Below are 20,481 nucleotides of genomic sequence, written 5' to 3' on the forward strand. Positions count from 1 at the left end.
TAAAAAGATGAGAGGCCTGTAATTTTCATCATTGGTATACCTCAACAATGTGAGACATAATGAGAAAGAAAAATCCATAAAATCACATTGTCTGATTTTTAAAGAATTTATTTGCAAATTATGGTGGAAAACAAGTATTTGGTCAATAACAAAAGTTCATCTGAATACTTTGTTATATACCCTTTGTTGGCAATGACAGAGGTCAAAGGTTTTCTGTAAGTCTTCACAAAGTTTTCACACACTGTTTTCACACACTGGCCCATTCCTCCATGCAGATCTCCTCTAGAGCAGTGATGTTTTGGGGCTGTTACTGGGCAACAAGGACTTTCAACTCACTCCAAAGGTTTTCTATGGGGTTGAGATCTGGATACTGGCTAGGCCACTCCAGGACCTTGAAATGTTTCTTACGAAGCCGTTGTCCAGGCAGTGTGTTTAGGATCATTGTCATGCTCAATGACCCAGCCACATTTCATCTTCAATGCCCTTGCTGATGGAAGGAGGTTTTCACTCAAAATCTCACAATACATGGCCCATTTAATTCTTTCCTTTACACGGATCAGTCGTCCTGGTCGCTTAGCAGAAAAACAGCCCCAAAACATGATGTTTCCACCCCCATGCTTCACAGTAGGTATGGTGTTCTTTGGATGCAACTCAGCGTTCTTTCTTCTCCAAACACGACGAGTTGAGTTTTTACCAAAAAGTTCTACTTTGGTTTTATCTGACCATATGACATTCTCCTAATACTCTTCTGGATCATCCAAATGCTCTCTGGCAAACTTCAGATGGGCCTGGCCATGTACTAGCTTAAGCAGGGGGACATGTCTGGCAGTACATGATTTGAGTCCCTGGCGGCGTAGTGTGTTACTGATGGTAGCTTTTGTTACTTTGGTCCCAGCTCTCTGCAGGTCATTCACTAGGTCCCCCCCCCCCCTCCCCGTGTGGTTCTGGGATTTTTGCTCACCATTCTTGTGATCATTTTGACACCGGGGGTGAGATCTTGCATGGAGCCCGAGATCGAGGGAGATTAAGTGGTCTTGTATGTCTTCCATTTCCTAATAATTGCTCCCATAGTTGATTTCTTCACCCCAAGCTGCTTGCCTATTGCAAATTCATTCTTCCCAGCCTGGTGCAGGTCTACAATGTTGTTTCTGGTGTCCTTCGACAGCTCTTTGGTCTTGGCCATAGTGGAGTTTGGAGTGTGACTGTTTGAGGTAGTAGACAGGTGTCTTTTATACTGATAACAAGTTCAAACAGGTGCCATTAATACAGGTAACGAGTGGAGGACAGAGGAGACTATTAAAGAAGAAGTTACAGGTCTGTGAGAGACAGAAATCTTGTTTGTTTGTAGGTGACCAAATACTTATTTTCCACCATAATTTGCAAATGCATTCTTTAAAAATCAGACAATATGATTTCATGGATTTTCCTCATTATGTCTCTCATAGTTGAGGTATACCAATGATGACAATTACAGGCCTCTCTCATATTTTAAGTGGGAGAACTTGCACAATTGGTGGGTGACTTTTTTGCCCCACTGTACACACAGTAAAATGCACACTGTGTTGGAAACGAGACAAAGCTAGCAGCTTTGTCCTGTCACTTCAGCCACAAACTTCTGTGCAGGCAGTGATTCTGTATGATGCTAGCTGCACCGAGGGCTTAAAGAGGTGGAGCCCTGGCAATGGAGAGATGAGTATTTTTTGTTTCATGGCATCCACTATTATGTTGGGGTGATATACTGGGCACTATGAGAGCCTAATACTATATGGGGCCTACTGTTATATGGGGCAATATCGGTGCCTAATATTATATATCGTCCATGTGGGGGCCTAAAACTATATGGGGGCAGTATGAGCGTCTAATACATTATGGGGTCAGTATGAGAGCCTAATACTATAAGAGGGCAGTATGGGTGTCCACTACTATATGGGGTAGTATGGAGCCTTACTACTATATAGGGGAAGTGTGGGGGGCCTAATTACTATAAGGGAGCTGTTAATGTGTTGGACAGTACACATGGTCAGTTTGGAAAGAGGTGGAGATGGTGTTGGAAAATCGAGCCTAAAATGTTTGTCTGACAATTCTGCAGAGAGAAGTCTTGTTTAGGCGAAGTCGTCATGGTGATCTGGGCCGCATAAAGGAAAAAGGGAAAAGGGAACAACTCGTTCAGAGAAGGTACTACCTGTGAGTCACTAAATATATTTGCACTGTCATCATTTCTATGGTCTGCACTAGCATATGGTCACTGTATGTGGGAATATCAGTCTATGTATGGTGGATTGTATTCAGTAACAGTGTAGTGGTAACATGTATGATGATATTTGATCCTTGTATTCTCATCTTACTTGGTAACTTAGACTATTATTTTGAGATATACAGTATTATCACATGCATAGAAAACTCTTAGCCATAATTAATGAATAAATGAAAAAATAGAGAGATAATTTAATATTTATAGAACCTTATAATATACTTTTCAATATTTTAAAATTTTAGAGACCTTTGTTTACCGTCAGTGAATAGGTAGTTTACATTCAAATGCAGCAAACATATCCCAAACATATCTAGGACTTCGGATTGATACATTGTAGAAAACTAAGAAAGATATTTTCAGCTGCTGATGGATTTAGCTCACAGAGCATTGCCTAGGCGGGATACAGTTGTTTCCACGTCTTAGTTATGAGTAGGACTAGCTATATACAGGACTCCAGCATGTGGATGTAAAGAGATCTCAGATACTGACTGCAACTAAATATTTTTAAAATGGTGAGGAATTGAAACAAAGTATATTAGGAAATTGGAGAATTTTTTATTGGTAAATTATTTGTATAACACTAGGAAACCCTCTAAGAGAAAAATAGGGACCGCAGAATTTAGGCCTAACTATGTTTATTTATACAGTATGTAATGGGCACAGTCTTTCTGGCCTGAATTAAAGGGGTACTCTGGTGGAAAACGTTCTTTTTTTTTTTAAATCAACTGGTGCCGGAAAGTTAAACAGATTTGTAAATTACTTCTATTAAAAAATCTTAATCCTTCCAGGACTAAATAGCTGCTGAATACTACTGAGGAAATTATTTTCTTTTTGGAACACAGAGCTCTCTGCTGACATCACAAGCACAGTGCTCTCTGCTGACATCTCTGTCCATTTTAGGAACTGACCAGAGCAGCATATGTTTGCTATGGGGATTTCCTCCTACTCTGGAAAGTTCTTAAAATGGATGTCAGCAGAGAACACTGTGCTTGTGATTGAGCAGAGAGCTCTGTGTTCCAAATAGAAAATAATTTCTTCCGTAGTATTCTGTAGCTAATAAGTACTGGGAGGATTAAGATTTTTTAATAGAAGTAATTTACAAATCTGTTTAACTTTCTGGCACCAGTTGATTAAAAAAAAAAAAAAAAAAAAGGGAGTACCCCTTTAACTCTTTTCTTGAAGGTCTTCCCAGGGTTACTTTAGCTAAAAGAACTCTAATGAATGTTATGTAGAAAACGGCTTGATGAGTATGATGAGTATGACAGTTGTGACGTGTGAATTGGGGTAAAGTACAGCGGTATAAATGTCAGTCCCTTCTCTCAGTGCCTGGTAAATAATTATATTTATTTTATTCAATTTATAATATGCTTGATTTTAGCAGACGACTTTCACACATACACATACATACATAATATAATCTCTTAAACTTTCCATACTTCCGGTTACCTGTGTCTCCCTGTGGACATGGAAATTCCATAAGACTGTCATTTACGGTCAGGCTAAAGAACAAGACACCAGAAGTACAGATGTTATGGGAAGCTTTCATAGAGACACCTGAAAATCAGGTAATAACAAATAATTAGAGAAATATACATTTTTATTCAGTTCCTGTGTGAGCTTTAGAATCTGCCATAAGTTTTAGAATCAAGAACAACATTGTAAACCAGCATTTGCCACTAATAGTACTGATGATCTCTTTTGTGGTAGAGTGGTCCACTCGGCCAAGGTCCAACTGCAGCCTGTCATCTCCAGAGTAGGGAACAGTGCAGTCCTGGATCTCACCCCAACCACAAGCTCTACCTATTTTGATGATCTGAATTAAAGGGTGGCCCCCAACTGGGCGATGGTCCCTACGCTGGACTAAATGCAGAATGTGCTTGAAATTTGTGATGAACTTATGCAGAATTTCTTGTGCTTAACAAACAGATTCTGGACTTCTGTGAACTCTGGGGGGGAATTCTGTTCAGTGTTTTAGCAGAATCCGGAATGCAGAATTTCCACTTCGGAAATTCTACAGCGGAAAATCAAAGTACAGTAGGTCCACACTTGTTGTCTTGTTACAGTTATAGATGTACTCACTAAGCTTTGGTGTGATGACGATTTGATTTCTTGGGGTGTCAATAAAAGACTTCAGCATAATTGTCTCCACAAAGTTTAGGATGTTTGTAGCAATTTGACCAATTTCTGTTCTGTTCTCGGTGGAATCGATATAAGTTTTATCAAGTTCATCAAGTTTATCACTGAGGTGTTTTGTGACCTGTTGAAGTTGTTCTTTGGCTTCCTGTGGAAAGAATGTTAGAGAGTAATTGTAAAGAATGGAGGCCAAAAACAAGGGCGAGCATGCTATTGAAGGCATTAGCTAAACGGTCATTGGGCTGATGATAGTGGAAAGCCATGAAAGGTCCCTACTTTTAACAAGAAATTTACAAAAAAAAAGTCAACCATAAAAACCTACTAGTTATCATACACTGGCATTTACCAAAAGTAGGAAGATCAGCATGTAAAGCAGTTTTCCTTTTAAGGGACACTGAGAGTGGACACGTCAGGGAACCTACCCTGTTGCTGGCCACATACATGAAATAAATGTTCCAATATTAGGTAATGTATGTAAATGATCAAATAAAACATCAGCCAATCACGACAGAAGGCAGCACAAAGGTCATCTGTTTTTTCTTATTTTAGGAGGAAAAAGTAAAAAGAAAGTTTGTGCACAAGTGTCTAATAATTGTTGAAAGTATGGACCTTTTTCTAATATAGACATTGAAGTGCCTAGGGTGGAGGCGAAGTTTGGAGGAATAAGAATGTAACAACAGTATTACATACTGTCAACAGATATGGCATGTTCTCCCATGGATGAAGCATAGATAGTAATGCATGTTATTGTTATGTGGACAATAAATTCCATTATTATTTCAGCGGTATTACGTGTGGTCTGTAAAACACACTTTTTGGGACACTGTATGGCAGCATTATTTATATATTTAAGGAGTACTCTGGGACAGGGTTTTTTTTAACCAACATCCCCATTCTATCTAGAAAAAAAAACCATCTACTTACATCCTGCCTTCACCCCAGTGCCTCCCTGGTCCCGCAGCGATTCCCGGTGCGCTCCTCTTCCTGGTTCCCTGTGGTCAATACCTCAGTGAATCGCTGGCCGCAGGGATGTTCCGTCTTGGCCAGTGATGGGTAAGTGGCAAAGTGACTTACTGAGCCCCAGTTCTTCCTCCTAGTACCAGGGCTCAACACATCACATTGCTAATCAGCCATTCGCTGAGCCGCAATGTGACGTATTGACCACAGGGAACCCAGAAGAGCAGTGCATTGGGGATTACAGCGGGACAACTGAGGCACCAGGGGAGCAACGGGAAGTAAGTTTTTATTTTTCACACCTGACAAAATGGGAATGTTGAAAAACAAAAACACTATTCTGGAGTACTCCTTTAATCCATTAAGGATATACAGCATAAATATACACACTACACTGCTCCCGTACTATGAAGTGTGCTCAGGAGCTGAGTGCGCTTCATAGCCAGTTGGTCACAGATGCTATTACTAGGGACATTACCGATCAGGTTGATGTCTGGCAATAACCCTTTAGTTATCACAATCACACACAGGCTACATTCACACTGCTGGTTGTCTCCGGCAGTGTGAAGCCCGTTATTTTAGGATCGAGACTAGTCAGAGAAAAAATTGTGCATGCACCATATTTTTCTCCGGCTATTCTCTCCGAAAATAACGGTGCCCGATGGACATTATTGACTATAATGGGGTCCATGGGGACTCGTTATTGGCCATCATGACCCGTCAAAATTACGGCCGTCAAATTGCAAAAATAAAAAAGGGAGTTTGACAGCCGTATTTGATGGGGCATACCAGCAGTGTGAAAGGGGCCTAAATGTGTTAAAATACATTGTTGGTTAGCTCAGGGGAACTGATCAGGGCCAACGGTGGCAAAATCACGGTTTCCCTTTCAGTTCAGCGGACAGACGAATGGTCCTTATCTGCTTCCGGCTTGTTTAGTCAGTGGTCGAATAGTACAGGCAGCCATAGTAGCCTGCACTAATGGAGCACTGATCTATAGCACAGCATTGTGCAATGCATTAGTTTGCAAGATTGCATGTAATAGTCCCCTATGGGGACTAAAAAATAGTGAATAAAATGTGTAAAAAATTTGAATAAGTTCCTTCTCTAATATAAGTTTGAATCACCCCATTTTCCCATTTTTTTAAATAATGTAAACAAAAATAAACAGAAACATATGTGGTATTACCGGGTGCGTAATTGTCCGAAATATTAAAATTTTACATTATTTAACCACACAGTCAATTACGTAAATGTAAAAAATACCAAAGTCTAAAATTACATATTTTTGGTCAATTAATGTACCAGAATAGTACTAACTAAAAGTAGTAAAAAAAATTTAAATAAAAAAAACTATATAAAGTGGGTATTGTTGTAATTTTAAGGACCAAAAAAAAGCACTGCATAGGAATGGAGACCCCCAAAATTTACAAAATGGCAAAAAAAATTAAATGGGCACTGTCAGATACAAAACTTTTCATATGTGGTAAAGCACGCAAAACCAATAGGTTTTGCAATAGCTTTCATTAGAAAATGTTCAGTATTTCATATTGAAAAAGTCAGTCAAACAACTGCCGCCCCTGCCTGCTTGGACACATACTAGTCCTGCTGTGTCCATGCATCATCACCTATGTCATGGACACACTTCCTTGATTGACAGCCGTGAGCGCAGGGCTCACAACTGGAGGAAAAATCCTCCCACTGTCAGCTTGTGTCCCTCTACTGTCAGTGAGGACAAGCTGGGAGTTGTAGTTTTGCTAATGCTAGGGGAGATGTGAGCAGACACCATACTGAGGGAGGGGGCGGAGACCTGCACCGTGAGACCCTTTGAGAGGAATTCAGACTAGTGAGCTAATTTAAAAGTTTAATAAAAAAAAAAAATAAAGGTGCTAGACACATAAAAATGTACATGGTCAGGATTATATACTGAGTGATATATAAAAAAAAGTTGTTTTTTTTTGTTGGATCTGATGGGTATGCTTTAAAGCGTACCTATCAGATCCCACAAAGAATATATCTTACTGAGTACCTAATCGTGACCATGTAAATCTAATTTTATGCCTCTATCACCTATATTCATTATAAAAACACCTCTTTTCATTAGCTCACAGTGTTAGAAACCCTCTCAAGGGAAGGGGGCGTGTCTCTTCTTGTGGTGGTGGGAGGTGATTGGTGGGTCTGCTCATGCAGCCTTGTCTATGACTCATGGACAAGCCTAATGCTGCTGCAGGACTGGTAAGTGTCCCAGTAAGTATGAGGACCCCTAGTAGTGAAATTTTCAGGGGCTGTTTTCTTTATTAAATATTGCAACCATATTGCAAAAGGTCTTTAATTTTCATCAGGAACAACATATAAAAAGTTTTTGGATGTGATAGTGCCCATTTAATGTATTTATTTGTTTACGCATAGACTTGGTGGTAAAAGGAGTGATGTAATTTCAAATAAACATTTGTGGCGCAAAGAACAAGCCCTTATATGCGTCTGTAGGTGGAAAATTTAAAACATTATGACCATTAGAAGGCGGGATAGGAAAAAATAAAAGTGCTAAAATGAAAACTCCATGCGTCTTTAAGGGGTTAATACATGTATGGACATGAAAGCTGTAATGGGTCACGGCAGGTGGTGGATCCTCTGGGCCTGTGTGGATGATGACGTGAGCCATGCCAGGGAGCAGAGTCTAAGGTGCCGCTTCTTTTCACCAGAGCCCGCCGCAAAGCGGGATGGTCTTGCTGTGGCAGGCGGCACCCAGGTCACTACCCCTGGCATGACTCGTCCACACAGGTAGCTGGGATGAAGTGTTGTACAGATGGAAGCTGGCAAGAAGAGGTCTAGGTAGCAGTAGGTCAGGGCAGGGGGCACAGGTGCAGGGTCAGGTAATGGAACAAGGATAAGGAACACAGATATCAGAGACACAGTGTCCCGTGATGCGAATCCCAGCCTTGCCGGCAGCGGGGACATGACAAGAGAGTGCTCACGGCCAGCGTGTCTGGCCAGGGAGCAGATGTTACAAAAGCATTATGAATTTATAATTGGTTATACACAGTTTTTTTTGCTGGGATAAATTCACATGTTTTTTGCGCAATTCATTTACACTCGTTCAGGTAAACAACTTAATGTAGTGTGGTATGGTAATGCATTTTGCAGTGATCAGGGATTTATCAACTGGGACTTTTTCTCAACTTTTAAGCAACCTCACCCCAGCACAGACCACCCTTAGAAACTTGTCTACATTTAAGCCACCAAGCTACTTTGCTACATTTTAGCTACTTAAAGGAGTACTCCGGCCCTAGATATCTTATCCCCTCTCCAAAGGATAGTGGATAAGATGTCTGATCACGGGGGTCCTGCCACTGAGGACCCTGCAAACTCGGCTGTGGCACCCCAGACAACCAGTGCACGGAGCAAACTTCGCTCCGTGCCGGATGACTGGCAATGCGGGGCAGAGGCTTGTGAAGTCACGGTCACGCCCCACTCGTAATGTCATGACCACACACCCTCAGTGCAAGTCTATGGGAGGGGGCACGCCCCCTCCCATAAACTTGCATTGAGGGGGCATGGCGGGGATGTCACAAGCCTCTGGTGCTGCACCCGACACCCTAAACGAATACCAGGTGCAGCAGGGAGATTGCGGGGGTCCCCAGCGGCGGGACCCACTCAATCAGACATCTTATCCCCTATCCTTTGGATTAGGAATAAGATGTCTAGGGGTGGAGTACCCCTTTAATGAAGAATGTGCACCTCTTTGATAAATGTAGGAAGGTAACATGAAGTACACTTACGCAAATTGGGTTAAAAAGAACTTAATTGATAAATCTAGCCCAAATGTACTCACCTCTTTGGTCACATTGGTGTTTGAATGACAGGAAGAATTGAACCTAGCAAATGCGGTCTGCAGCAGCGAACAGATGGCATCCTGCAAATGCAGAGATAGCGGGGGTTATAATAAAAATCTTACAGAAGCAATAATATTAGGTCTTATATTCTACTTTTAGAAATGTTTAGTACAAGCCTCTAGATGCTACATGGTCCATGGATTATATGGGATCTCCCTCCATTCATATTAAACAGATGCAGGTTCACTAAATGTGTATCTTAGTTCACAGAGGACATATCTGTAGGATCTAATAGGTTGTTCGTAAATAATCCCATAAAAAGTAGACCCAACCAAGAAATGATTGTCTACAAAGTTAGCTCTAAATTGAGCTTTTTTCTGCCTTCCCTTTTAAGGCCCTGTTGTATTTGTGTCCCATAACTGTGTCAAAGCCTGGCCCTATAAGAAGATCCTTTGTGAGCCGGTCCAACCCTATACCATGACAGATAATAAACTGTGATATATTGACTTACTGGTGGGTTCATTCTATCACATTTCTCCTTCTCCTTTAACTCTGAACTATTAAAATCACATTTATCCTTCACTTTGCTGTCTAAAGAGTAAAAAGGGAGAGAATGTTAAGCAAAATACAAAGAAAAACACAAACATTCTTCTCTACATACCAATATTATTTTTCAGTCAAATCGTTTTTATTTTTATAATAAACAGGAAAAGAAAAATAATGTATATAGAGTAGTATCATGGAAAGAAAATGACGGCCACACGAATGCAATAAGCACTGTTTTACTTCTTCCGATGTTTGACATGTATCAACTCTCACACAATCAGTTCTTTTGTATATTGTTCTTGGAGTGTCCAGAAAAAGCTGTGCATATTATTTTCTAATGTGGTTGGATCTATGATTCTGGTCTACACCATGGATACACACTAAAGTGAATAATCTACTGGTAAGAGATCTTTGACATCATTTTCCTTCAAAAGAGAACTCCAGCCAAATGAAATGACCTTTATAAAGCTGCACATGTTAAAGTTATATAACTTTGTAATGTACAAGTATAATCTTTGCTCAGAACATACCACGTTTCTCTCAGCTTTTCCTCCAGGCAGGAAGCCCAGTAATTCTTAGCACACATGATGTCAATTTGCAATGTCACACTCTTTCTCCTCAGCTCTTAGAGAGCCGAGAGAGCTTTAGTTTGTGATTGGCACACACACTTCCCTCATCTATATTCACTGCTTCCCTAATCATGTGTCCTGCTTTTCTCTCTGAAGGCAGGTCCTCCCGCAGCTCACACAGGAAACAAGCACAGGGGCTGAAGGTCTGATGTTCAAAGGCTGTTTATGGGGGCTATGGAGGGTCCGATTTTCAAACAATTCAACTGGGATGCCTTTTGGAGTCATGTGAGCATAGAAATTTACCTTTTTTTTAATTTATTTTTTATTTTTACCTCTTTTGGCTTGGATATCTCCTATCAAGGTAGGGAAAGGGGAAAACCCCATATAAACTTTAAAGGGAATCTGTCATCAGTAGGGGTGAGCGAATCGAATCTGACAAATCCAAATTCGAAAAACAAATGCAAACATCGCCGCTATTTGACCAGGCAAATCACTTCATTAAACTCCATTTACTGCGATCCAGGCTCTAGGGCATCTAAAATGGCAGATCCACATGTGAGGACATGGGGCAAGGAATCCTGGAAAGACTGAAATAAGGGTAAGCGGAATGACCCTGAATCACATGCAGCATGCAGCCTATCAGTGTCAGGGACTGACCAAGGGACAGGCAGAGCGAGCACTAAACTGACCCTAAAACCACTCTCCCTACCTACTTGCCCATCCACCCTAACCGGTGAATCGACAACTGGATGCCAGTCCCTCCCTGAACTAAAGTACAGGGGCCTAATAAAAACACATACTAATAAATAGTCGGTCACAAACCAGAAACATAACAGGAACATAGAACTGTAGAACAGATTAAGTTCAGAGGACTCAGATCAGTGAGCAGCACAGGGGACACTATGGATACGCGGTCATGAACGAAGGACACTATAGATCAGCAGACATGAACAGAGGACTCAGTGGTCGTGAACAGAGGACACTATAGATCCGTGGTCGTGGACAGAGGACACTATAGATCAGTAGTCATGTACAGAACTTCAAAATCTGAAATCAAGACCAAATAAACATATAGAGTTCAAAACGCCAGAGAGGAAAATGGATAAATATGAACATACTCCAGAACAAAACAGGAATAAGCTTAATCCCCTAGAAAAACCTCCGGTAGACACAGGAATAACAATACCCTCTGAGTCCCCACGGACAGGTAAACGGGATCTATCGCTAAACAGGAATAATCACAATCCCTCTGAACACCTCCAGTAGACACGGAGTCCCCATGGACAGGTAACAGGGATGCCAAAATACACAGGATCTAATTATAGAACACTATTCACGCTGAACACAAGACAGGAATAGCAAACCCTCTGAAAACCTCCAATAGACAAGGAGTCCCCATGGAGCCGTAACAGGGATCTAACATAGGACACTGTTCACACTGGACACACAAACTGGACACTCCACCCCACTAATGAAGTAGCTATTAATAATAAATCCAAATAGACTACTGGCCAGCGGCACACTCACCAGTGTGGACAGGATGCTGGCCCAGTAGGAAATATAGTAGTATAGAAATAAAGTAGTATAACAGAAATATAAAACACAGAACTTCATTAGAAAATACAAAGTGCATGCTAAAACAGAGATAGTAGATTAAAAGCTCAAACAAAGAGTGTTTCAGCCAAAGCTCCAAAGCAGCATGTCAAACATGGCAGCAGCAAGATGTAATCACCAAAAGCTCCATGCAGCATGTCCAGCATCTTAGCAAGTCAGGATAGAGGCTAGACTGGGCTGACATTAAATAGACACACCCTAGGAGCTATTGGCTGAAAAAAAACAGAGGCATTAACTATTCCCTGAACAGGGAATGTAAAACTGGTCCCACACAAGCAAATCCAAATGGCTGTGTGAACACAGATATAGACAGACATAACAGCAGCCAGCCACCCTGTGATGTCACAGCGCTATATAATCGGCAGCCATCTTGCGGGCAGTCACTTCAGTCTTAAATTGCAGAGAGAGAGAGTGTGTTGCACATTTTTCCAGCAGCGATTCACCTGCCAGTCACATCAGCATTCTGTTGCACAGAGAGAGCGGGACAGAGAGCAGTGTTACGGTCCTAGATACTGTGAAAGGCCAGGCAAAAGTACACACCTGCTGGTGTTGTACACAAATACTGTTTTAAGCATACTGGAGAGCATTGTCCTCCCCTCATAAGTGCATACCACATAGGTACATCTCAGTGGTGTACTATTTTGTATCTGTTAAAGTCTTAAGGGCCTAGATACTGAGAAAGGCCAGGCAAAGTTCACACCAGCTGGTGTTGTACACAAATACTGTTTTAAGCATACTGGAGCGCATTGTCCTCCACTCCTAAGTGCCTACCACATACGTACATCTCAGTGGTTTACTACTTTGTTCCTGTTAAAATCTTAAGGGCCTAGATACTGTGAAAGGCCAGACAAAACTACACATCAGCTAGTGTTGTACACAAATACTGTTTTAAGCGTACTGGAGCGCATTTTCCTCCAATCATAAGTGCATACCACATACGTACATCTCAGTGGTGTACTATTTTGTTCCTGTTAAAGTCTTAAGGGCCTAGATACTGTGAAAGGCCAGGCAAAAGTACACACCGGCTGGTGTTGTACACAAATACTGTTTTAAGCGTAGTGGAGCGAATTGTCCTCCCCTTATAAGTGCATACCACACACGTACATCTCAGTGGTTTACTACTTTGTTCCTGTTAAAGTCTTAAGGGCCTAGATACTGTGAAAGGCCAACCAAAAGTACACACCTGCTGGTGTTGTAGTCAAATAACATTTTGAGCATAGAGGAGTGCATTTTCCTCCCCTCATATACGCACAGTATGTCAGGCAGAGAAGTGCCAGGACATGCACAGAGGAGTGGCAGAGGCCTAAATTCATCAGGCAGAGGTCGCAGCGGACTAGGGGCGAGTGGGAGAAGGAGTCGCAGCGAGAGACCTGAGCTCCCGGTATCAGCTAGCAGTCGTGTCTTGACCAGCAACCCATCTGCTGTAATCAATTGGTTAACACAGCCATCTACTTCATCACAAGTGACATCTGACACCCCCAGTCAACAGTCGGTTGGCTTGGCCCAGGAGCAGTCCCTGTCTTCCCATTGCCTCTGGCCTATGCTGTTTCCTCCCCCACAGAAGTATCTTATGTTGTGAGTTCAGCTCAACTATTTAGTGAGGACAATCTACTAGAGGACAGTCAGCAGCTACTGCCCATCCAAGAAGCGGAGGAGACATCCACCGCTTGTTCCCCTAGGCGGGCAAATAGGGATGAGGAGAGTGGCGTGGGAGGTGGTGTTACGAGTATTCAGGCTCCTGAAGCAGACACTGTTGAGGAACCTGAGGAGGACATCAGTGACGTGCAGACACAACTCGATGATAATGATGAAGCCAATCACACTTGGGAGCTGGGTGCAGAAGGGGCTTCATCATCATCAGGAGAAGAGAGTTGCAGGTTGCCCATGAGGCAGCAGCTGAGCCAGCAAGGTGGTAGCATGGTTGGCAGTCAGCATGGTGGCAGAAGTGGAAAGTCTGGAGCCAAACATGCCTGGGGTAGACCACCTGCTTTGCGGCAGCCTACCTTCCCGAGAGGTAACGGAACAGGGGTTCCTGGAGTCGACGGCAGAGGCAGTCAATCAGTGCAGACTGTTAGTGGTAAAATTAGCTACTTGGCGGTGTGGGAGTTTTTCATCAAGCATCCGGAGGATGTTAACCTGGCCACATGCAAGATGCGTCGGCAGAAGGTGAAGTGTGGCCTGGGTCCCAATATTGGCACCACGGCACTGCGTCAACATATGCAGCATCACCATAAAGCGGCCTGGGAGAACCGTGGCTCCGATGTGGTGGGCGAGTGGCAAGCCTGTTTCACTGTTTCAGCCAGCCAAGGCGCAACCACCTCAGCCGAAGGGAGCTGTGTGTCATACCCATCTTCTGTCGATCCAGATGCTCCTGCTTATCCTACTTCGAGTCAGTCATTCCGCCAGCAATCCATCGGCGAAGCCATGTCCAAGAGACAACAGTATGCGCCCACTCTTCCAACGGTGCAGAAGCTGAATGTGTTCCTGTCCATGTTGGACAACTTGGACAGGTCATGCCGCTTCCGCCTCCACGCTCTCAGGCCAGTGGTCCTGTGACAGGGTGCGACTCCGCCTCCTTATCCTCCACCGTGTCCTCAGCCTCCACTGCACGGATAAGTTTCAGGGCCCCTCCAGAATACCATGTGTGCAGGGCAAGGCGGTGTCACGCTGTTCTTCATATGGTTTGTCTTGGTCAACGGAGTCGCACAGGGGAGAAACTGCTAAAAGGCATTCATCAACAAATCGAATCATGGCTTAATCACGAAAACTGGAAATGGGAACCATGGTGACTGACAACGGGAAAAACATCTTGTCTGCGCTGCAACAAGGAAGCCTGAGGCATGCGCCCTGTATGGCACACGTGTTAGGTTCCTTTCAGAATAGTGATTTTTCCGTTATAGAAGTTCCGTTGCATGTTCCATCACGATTTTCAGCGAACGCCGGCCGTTACAAAACCCCTGACGGCCGAGACTAAATCGCATTGCAATCTATGGGATTTTGTAACTGCCCGTTTGCACCCGTATATGCCCGTAATCCATTGCGGACGTTATACAGTGACGGGAAATCGTGGCGGAAAAATTACTGCATGCAGTCACTGATGAGTAGCTTTCTTCACCCGCATTGTGAAGCAACTCATCAGCAGCAGGTAGACCTGGAGCAGGACCTGAACCAGGAGGTTTTGGCCTACCTTAACATGACCATGCCAACACACCTTGAAGATCTGCTGCATTTCTGGGCAGGCAAACTTGTTTTGTGGTTGCAACTAGCAGAATTTGCCCTGAAAAAGCTGTCCTGCCTGGCCAGTAGTGTGCCATCAGAGCGGGTGTTTAGTGCGGCGTGGGCCATAATAACCCCAAGGAGAACTCGTCTGTCCACGAAAAATATGGAGAGACTGACCTTTGTGAAAATGAATCAGGCATGGATCAGCCAGGATTTCCACCCACCAATGCCTGATGCATCAGAGTAGATTGGCCATGGTCTCTTTCCCTGTGAGGCTCTACTCTTGCATTCATAATTTCTTTTTTAGCAAGTGTTACTCACCATAAAAAGGGCAGCCCCACTCAGGAACCTCTCCCTATTTCCACCTACAAACCCTGCCATCTCCCAGGGTTTTTAGGTGGAAATAGAGAGAGTTTCCTGTGTGTGGCTCCCCTATTTAGGGTGAGTAATACTTGCCAAGAAGTGAATTAATAGGGCGAGAGTAGGGCCTTACAGGGGAAGTTTTTACCCCCACCTGTTACAATGGACAATACATTGTTCCCTTCCACCTTTTCAAGGAAAGTGTTACTCGTCTTCAAAAGGGCAGCGACACACAGGAACCAATCCCTATTTCCACCTAAAAACCCTGGGAAATGGCAGTGTTTGTAGGTGGAAATAGGGAGAGGTTCTTGTGTGGGGCCACCCTTTTTAGGGTGAGTAACACTTGCCAAGAAGGGAATTAATAATGCGAGAGTAGGGCTTTACAGGGGAAGTTTTTACCCCCACCGCTTACAAGGGTCTTTGCATCACATTAATACTTCATGGTGTAGGTGGCACACGGTGTTTTTTGCACACCTTTCCTTTTGATTAATAAAAAAAAAAATTTTGGGGTCCATATATTTTATCCTAAGCATATAATTAAAAGTTAAGTTTTACGTAATGCATATCCTCAATACTTACTTTTGCACACTAACACTTTTACAAAAAATTTCTTCTGACTACCTGCCTCAGCTACTATTCTTATCCTGCCACCTGCCTGATGCCACACATCTGATGCAAAGTTCTCCTTTTTTCACCCACCTTCATCACGGGTACTGGTATTGCCACCCACTGCACCACGCTGTCATCAGGTCACTTTTTGGACTCTTGATGCTGGTGCTGCCACCTCCAGGCTGTCTCATTCTGCCACCATTTGTTCTCCTCGTGCTGATGCCAGCTGCAGGCTGTCTCATTCTGCCACCATATGTTCTCCCCATGCTGATGCCACCTCCATGCAGTCTCATTCTGCCACCATATGTTCTCCTCATGCTGATGCCAGCTCCTGGCTGTCTCATTCTGCCACCATATGTTCTCCTCATGCTGATGCCAGCTTTAAGCTGTCTCAAACTGCCACCTTATGCTCTCCTCATGCTGCCGCCACCTCCAGGCTGTGTCATTCAGCCACTATATGGTCTCTTCATGCTTCCGCCATCTCCAGGCTGTGTCATTCAGCCACTATATGTTCTCCTCATGCTGCTGCAAACTCCAAGCTGTGTCATTCAGGCACTATATGCTGCCGCCAACTCCAGGCTGTGCCATTCAGCCACTTTGTGGTGTCATGCTGCTGCCAACTCCAGGCTGTGTCATTTAGCAACTATATGTTCTCATCATGCTGCCACAAACTCCAGGCTGTGTCATTCAGCCACTATGTGGTCTCCTCATCCTGCCGCCACCTTCAGGCTGTGTCATTCAGCCACTATATGTTCTCCTCATGCTGCTGCAAACTCCAGGCTGTGTCATTCAGCCACTATATGTTCTCCTCATGCTGCCACCACCTCCAGGCTGTGTCATTCAACCACTATATGGTCTCCTCATGCTCCTGCCACCTCCACGCTGTGTCATTAAGCAGCTATATGGTCACCTCATACTTCTGCCACCTCCAGGCTGTGTCATTCAGCCCCTATATGTTCTCCTCATGCTGCCGCCACGTGCACACTGTGTCATTCAGCCACTATATGGTCTCCTCATAGGGATGCCACCTCCAGGCTCTGTCATTGTGCAGCCCTGCGACAGTGATTCTAATAGCGGCGCCTCTGATCTGCATGTCATACTGAATAACAGTATTATAACTGTTTTTAATAGTGATTTGCTGCAAATAAATTCAGACCGAAACAAATTTTGGGGGGAAATACAGCGAATCGAATTTTTAAAAAATTTGCTCATATCTAGTCATCAGTATAACCCACTGAGGAAAACAATGCCTACCGTGTCCCGAAATTTCCAGCTGTTCCCCATTATTCTTTTTTTTTCTTCTTATGTACATTACGTCTTTGGGGCATGGGTGGAGCTACAGCTGGAGCTCCGGGCACCCCTACGTCATCATCGGCCGGGCGGTCACTCCGCCCAGCTCATCCCTATGCATCACCTCCCTCCCTGCTCATGTAAAAGGTTTACTCTATGCTGCATGTGCCGCTTCCTGGGTGAAGTGGCGCTTGCGCCATAGAGTAAACCTGCCACACGAGAAAGTGTGAGACTATATTAATAGGTGTAAATAGGAGCCTTTATTCCACTTGTGGGTCTGCAGGGCAAGTGTGTATTGAGGACATTTTTTTAAGGTAGGGAAAGGGGGTAAATAGCATATAAACTTTAAACATGAACATTTCCAGAGAAAAAAAGGGAGTAATAGGAGCCATCCTTTATAAGATAGGTACCTATAAAGTTTTATTTTGTGTCATCTACCACTGTTTTACATCTGTAATTGTAGGTTACTCAGTAATGTAATAGTAGCCATACCTGGTGGGGATGTCGTTGTCTGAGGTGGAAGAACTTCAGCTAGAAAGAAAGAAATGTTGTATTTACATGGTGGCTTGAAGGGGGTCAATCTTATAACCATATGGTATGCAAGTGGAATAATTTATTAAATAGATGGATTTCCAATTATTGTAACATTTATCCCTGTTGCCTTCTTGTCTAGTCATAATCAGTTCATGGATGTAATTACACGTTATCATATCTTTCAATTCTTTAATATCTGTAAATTTTTTAAATTAAAACACATTATGACTGAAGTGTATTGAGTGTATACTGAGGCCATAACTAGAAAAAAATTTTTTTTTTTTTATACTGTTCGATATGAACATATAATAAACAAGCAAGTACAATTAACAAAATCTTACTAATTGACAGACTATTACAGAATAAGAGAGGTGGGAAAATAGAGGTGCAATTTTAGGGTGATTATAAAGGTTCAAATAGCTGGAGAAAGCCGGTAGTATTCAGTATTGGGTTCCTGTGTATGCGAGATGCAGGGGAGAAAAATTGTAAATGATGAGAAGAGGAAACAAATGGAGAGCAAATAAAAAGTTCTCTGTGGGAAATAAGTGGGAAATGATGTCCTCCGATGCAATCTTCTTTCTGCTTCTGGGAGTCGGCACTAACACTGCAGATCACCTAATCGTATGCCACAGGGATATTCCCCCTCAGCCGGTGATGGGAAATCATGAAGAATAAGATTGCTCTCTCATTATATGTGTTAGAAAATATGACTTCTCTTCATATGGTGCCCACTGCAACACACACAACCACAATGCAACCAGGTGTGTGTTTTCACCCAAACGGTGTGGGTGCCTCTCTGTAGTTCTGTCACATACTTCATGTTTGAGATGTCTGGTAGTTGCCTTTTCCCTCTTAAAAGTAAAGCTTGAAACAGAAAGACTTCTTTTTTGCATCTTGTGTAAAAACTAGCACTTCAGAATTAAGAAGGCCTCATATTGTAGTGTTTATGTTCCTGCCTACATCTCCAGTCCATTCAGAAAACTGGATGTTACTCTTAGTGTGATATGATTTCTGCTTTCTCCTGGTAACAAATCTTGTCCATAGCATTGTTTGATAAAGCACATTTATTCCCATTTATTTTAAGGAAATCTGTCTCTAGGCTTATACTGCCTTATTTGAGAGTAGCATGAACTAGTAAAAGAGCCCTCCAGAGTGAGACAAGTGCAATGCTGCCTCTCATTCCTCCCGTAACTGATGGACAACAGTCTAAACACAGCATAATCAGAAAGCTGTCAGTAAACAGCCAGTGAGCGGAGGGATCGGCAGCCCATGAATGAATGTCCATGACTACTGTGGACACCAAAATCATTTGCTGGACAAAATCACTGAGGTGGTCTAAAATGGCAGATGATACTCAACCCCAAGTGCAGTTGTGCACTCTTAGCTGGGGTGGAGATCCTGCATTTGTGGACCACAATATAGGTTCACTACTGTGGTGGATGTAAACAATGACATTACAGGGGTATTCCAGGCAAAAACTTTTTTTTTATATATATATCAACTGGCTCCGGAAAGTTAAACAGATTTGTAAATTACTTCTATTAAAAAAATCTTAATCCTTCCAATAGTTATTAGCTTCTGAAGTTTTCTGTCTAACTGCTCAATGATGATGTCACATCCCGGGAGCTGTGCATGATGGGAAAATATTCCCATAGGAGCTGCACAGCTCCCGGGACGTGAGTCATCAGAAAGCAGTTAGACAGAAGACAGCAACTCAACTTCAGAAGCTAATAACTATTGGAAGGATTAAGATTTTTTAATAGAAGTAATTTACAAATCTGTTTAACTTTCCGGAGTCAGTTGATATATAAAAAAGTTTTGGCCTGGAATACCCCTTTAACTAACCCTCAAAACTGATGTTAAAATTTAGACATTAGCCAGTATATCCTTATATGAAGGACACACCTGGGCCCGCACACCAACGCCAAGGTTTCTCAAATGGTGCTAGACCTAACCGCTAGCCTACCTGTGCTTGATAAGCAAAACCAGGAACCAAATTGCAGCAGTGTCAGGTCCGACTAGTGTGGGTACTCGGCCCCCAGACATCTTATCCCCTATCCAAAGGATCCTCTATCCCAGCGGCCGGACCCCCTGCAAAGGTTAGAGCTTCTGTGTTTCTGATGTCACGCCATCCCCCCTCCATTCATGTCTATGGGATGGGGCATGACGGCTAGTACATAGCCGTCAAGCCTCCTCTCTTAGACTTGAATAAAGGGGGCATGAAAGCTGTGGTCGCCCGTCATTCAGCATGGTTCGGAGTACACTGTGCACCAGATGACTGGGGTGCCGTGCCAGTGATCGCAGGGGGTCCCAGCTGCCAGACCCCCCGCGATCAGACATCTTATCCCCTATCCTTTGAAGATGTTTAGGTGCAGAGTTCCACTTTATGGTGTATTCACATGTACAGTATTTTGCGCAGATTTGATGAGCAGAATTTGATGCGCAGGATTTTGTTCTGCAGATTTCAAGGTGAACTTGAATCTTCCCAGGATACTGTATGTTTGAATAGACCCTTAATGTCCTGGACAAAAACTCTGGATTTATGAGATGAGCTTCATAAAAGATTGTA

General features: G+C 43.1%; 1 protein-coding gene and 1 long non-coding RNA gene across 2 annotated transcripts in view; one reads left to right on the forward strand and one right to left on the reverse strand.

Moving 5' to 3' along the window:
- LOC130367855 (uncharacterized) overlaps nucleotides 1-20,481 on the forward strand; it is a 401,538-nt gene that overhangs the window by 316,857 nt on the left and 64,200 nt on the right. The gene's annotated exons all lie outside the window — the stretch shown is intronic.
- The window catches only part of LOC130367851 (adhesion G protein-coupled receptor E1-like), a 117,796-nt gene that overhangs the window by 32,646 nt on the left and 64,669 nt on the right, over nucleotides 1-20,481 (reverse strand). The window contains exons 5-9 of the mRNA XM_056570738.1: nucleotides 17,871-17,909; nucleotides 9,683-9,762; nucleotides 9,171-9,251; nucleotides 4,334-4,535; nucleotides 3,701-3,808 (exon numbers count right to left, since the gene is read on the reverse strand). Of these exons, the coding sequence (XP_056426713.1) occupies nucleotides 3,701-3,808; nucleotides 4,334-4,535; nucleotides 9,171-9,251; nucleotides 9,683-9,762; nucleotides 17,871-17,909 (510 nt within the window). The remainder of the gene's footprint in view (nucleotides 1-3,700; nucleotides 3,809-4,333; nucleotides 4,536-9,170; nucleotides 9,252-9,682; nucleotides 9,763-17,870; nucleotides 17,910-20,481) is intronic.

Source organism: Hyla sarda, chromosome 4 (assembly GCF_029499605.1).
Source record: "Hyla sarda isolate aHylSar1 chromosome 4, aHylSar1.hap1, whole genome shotgun sequence".
Lineage (NCBI taxonomy): Eukaryota > Metazoa > Chordata > Amphibia > Anura > Hylidae > Hyla > Hyla sarda.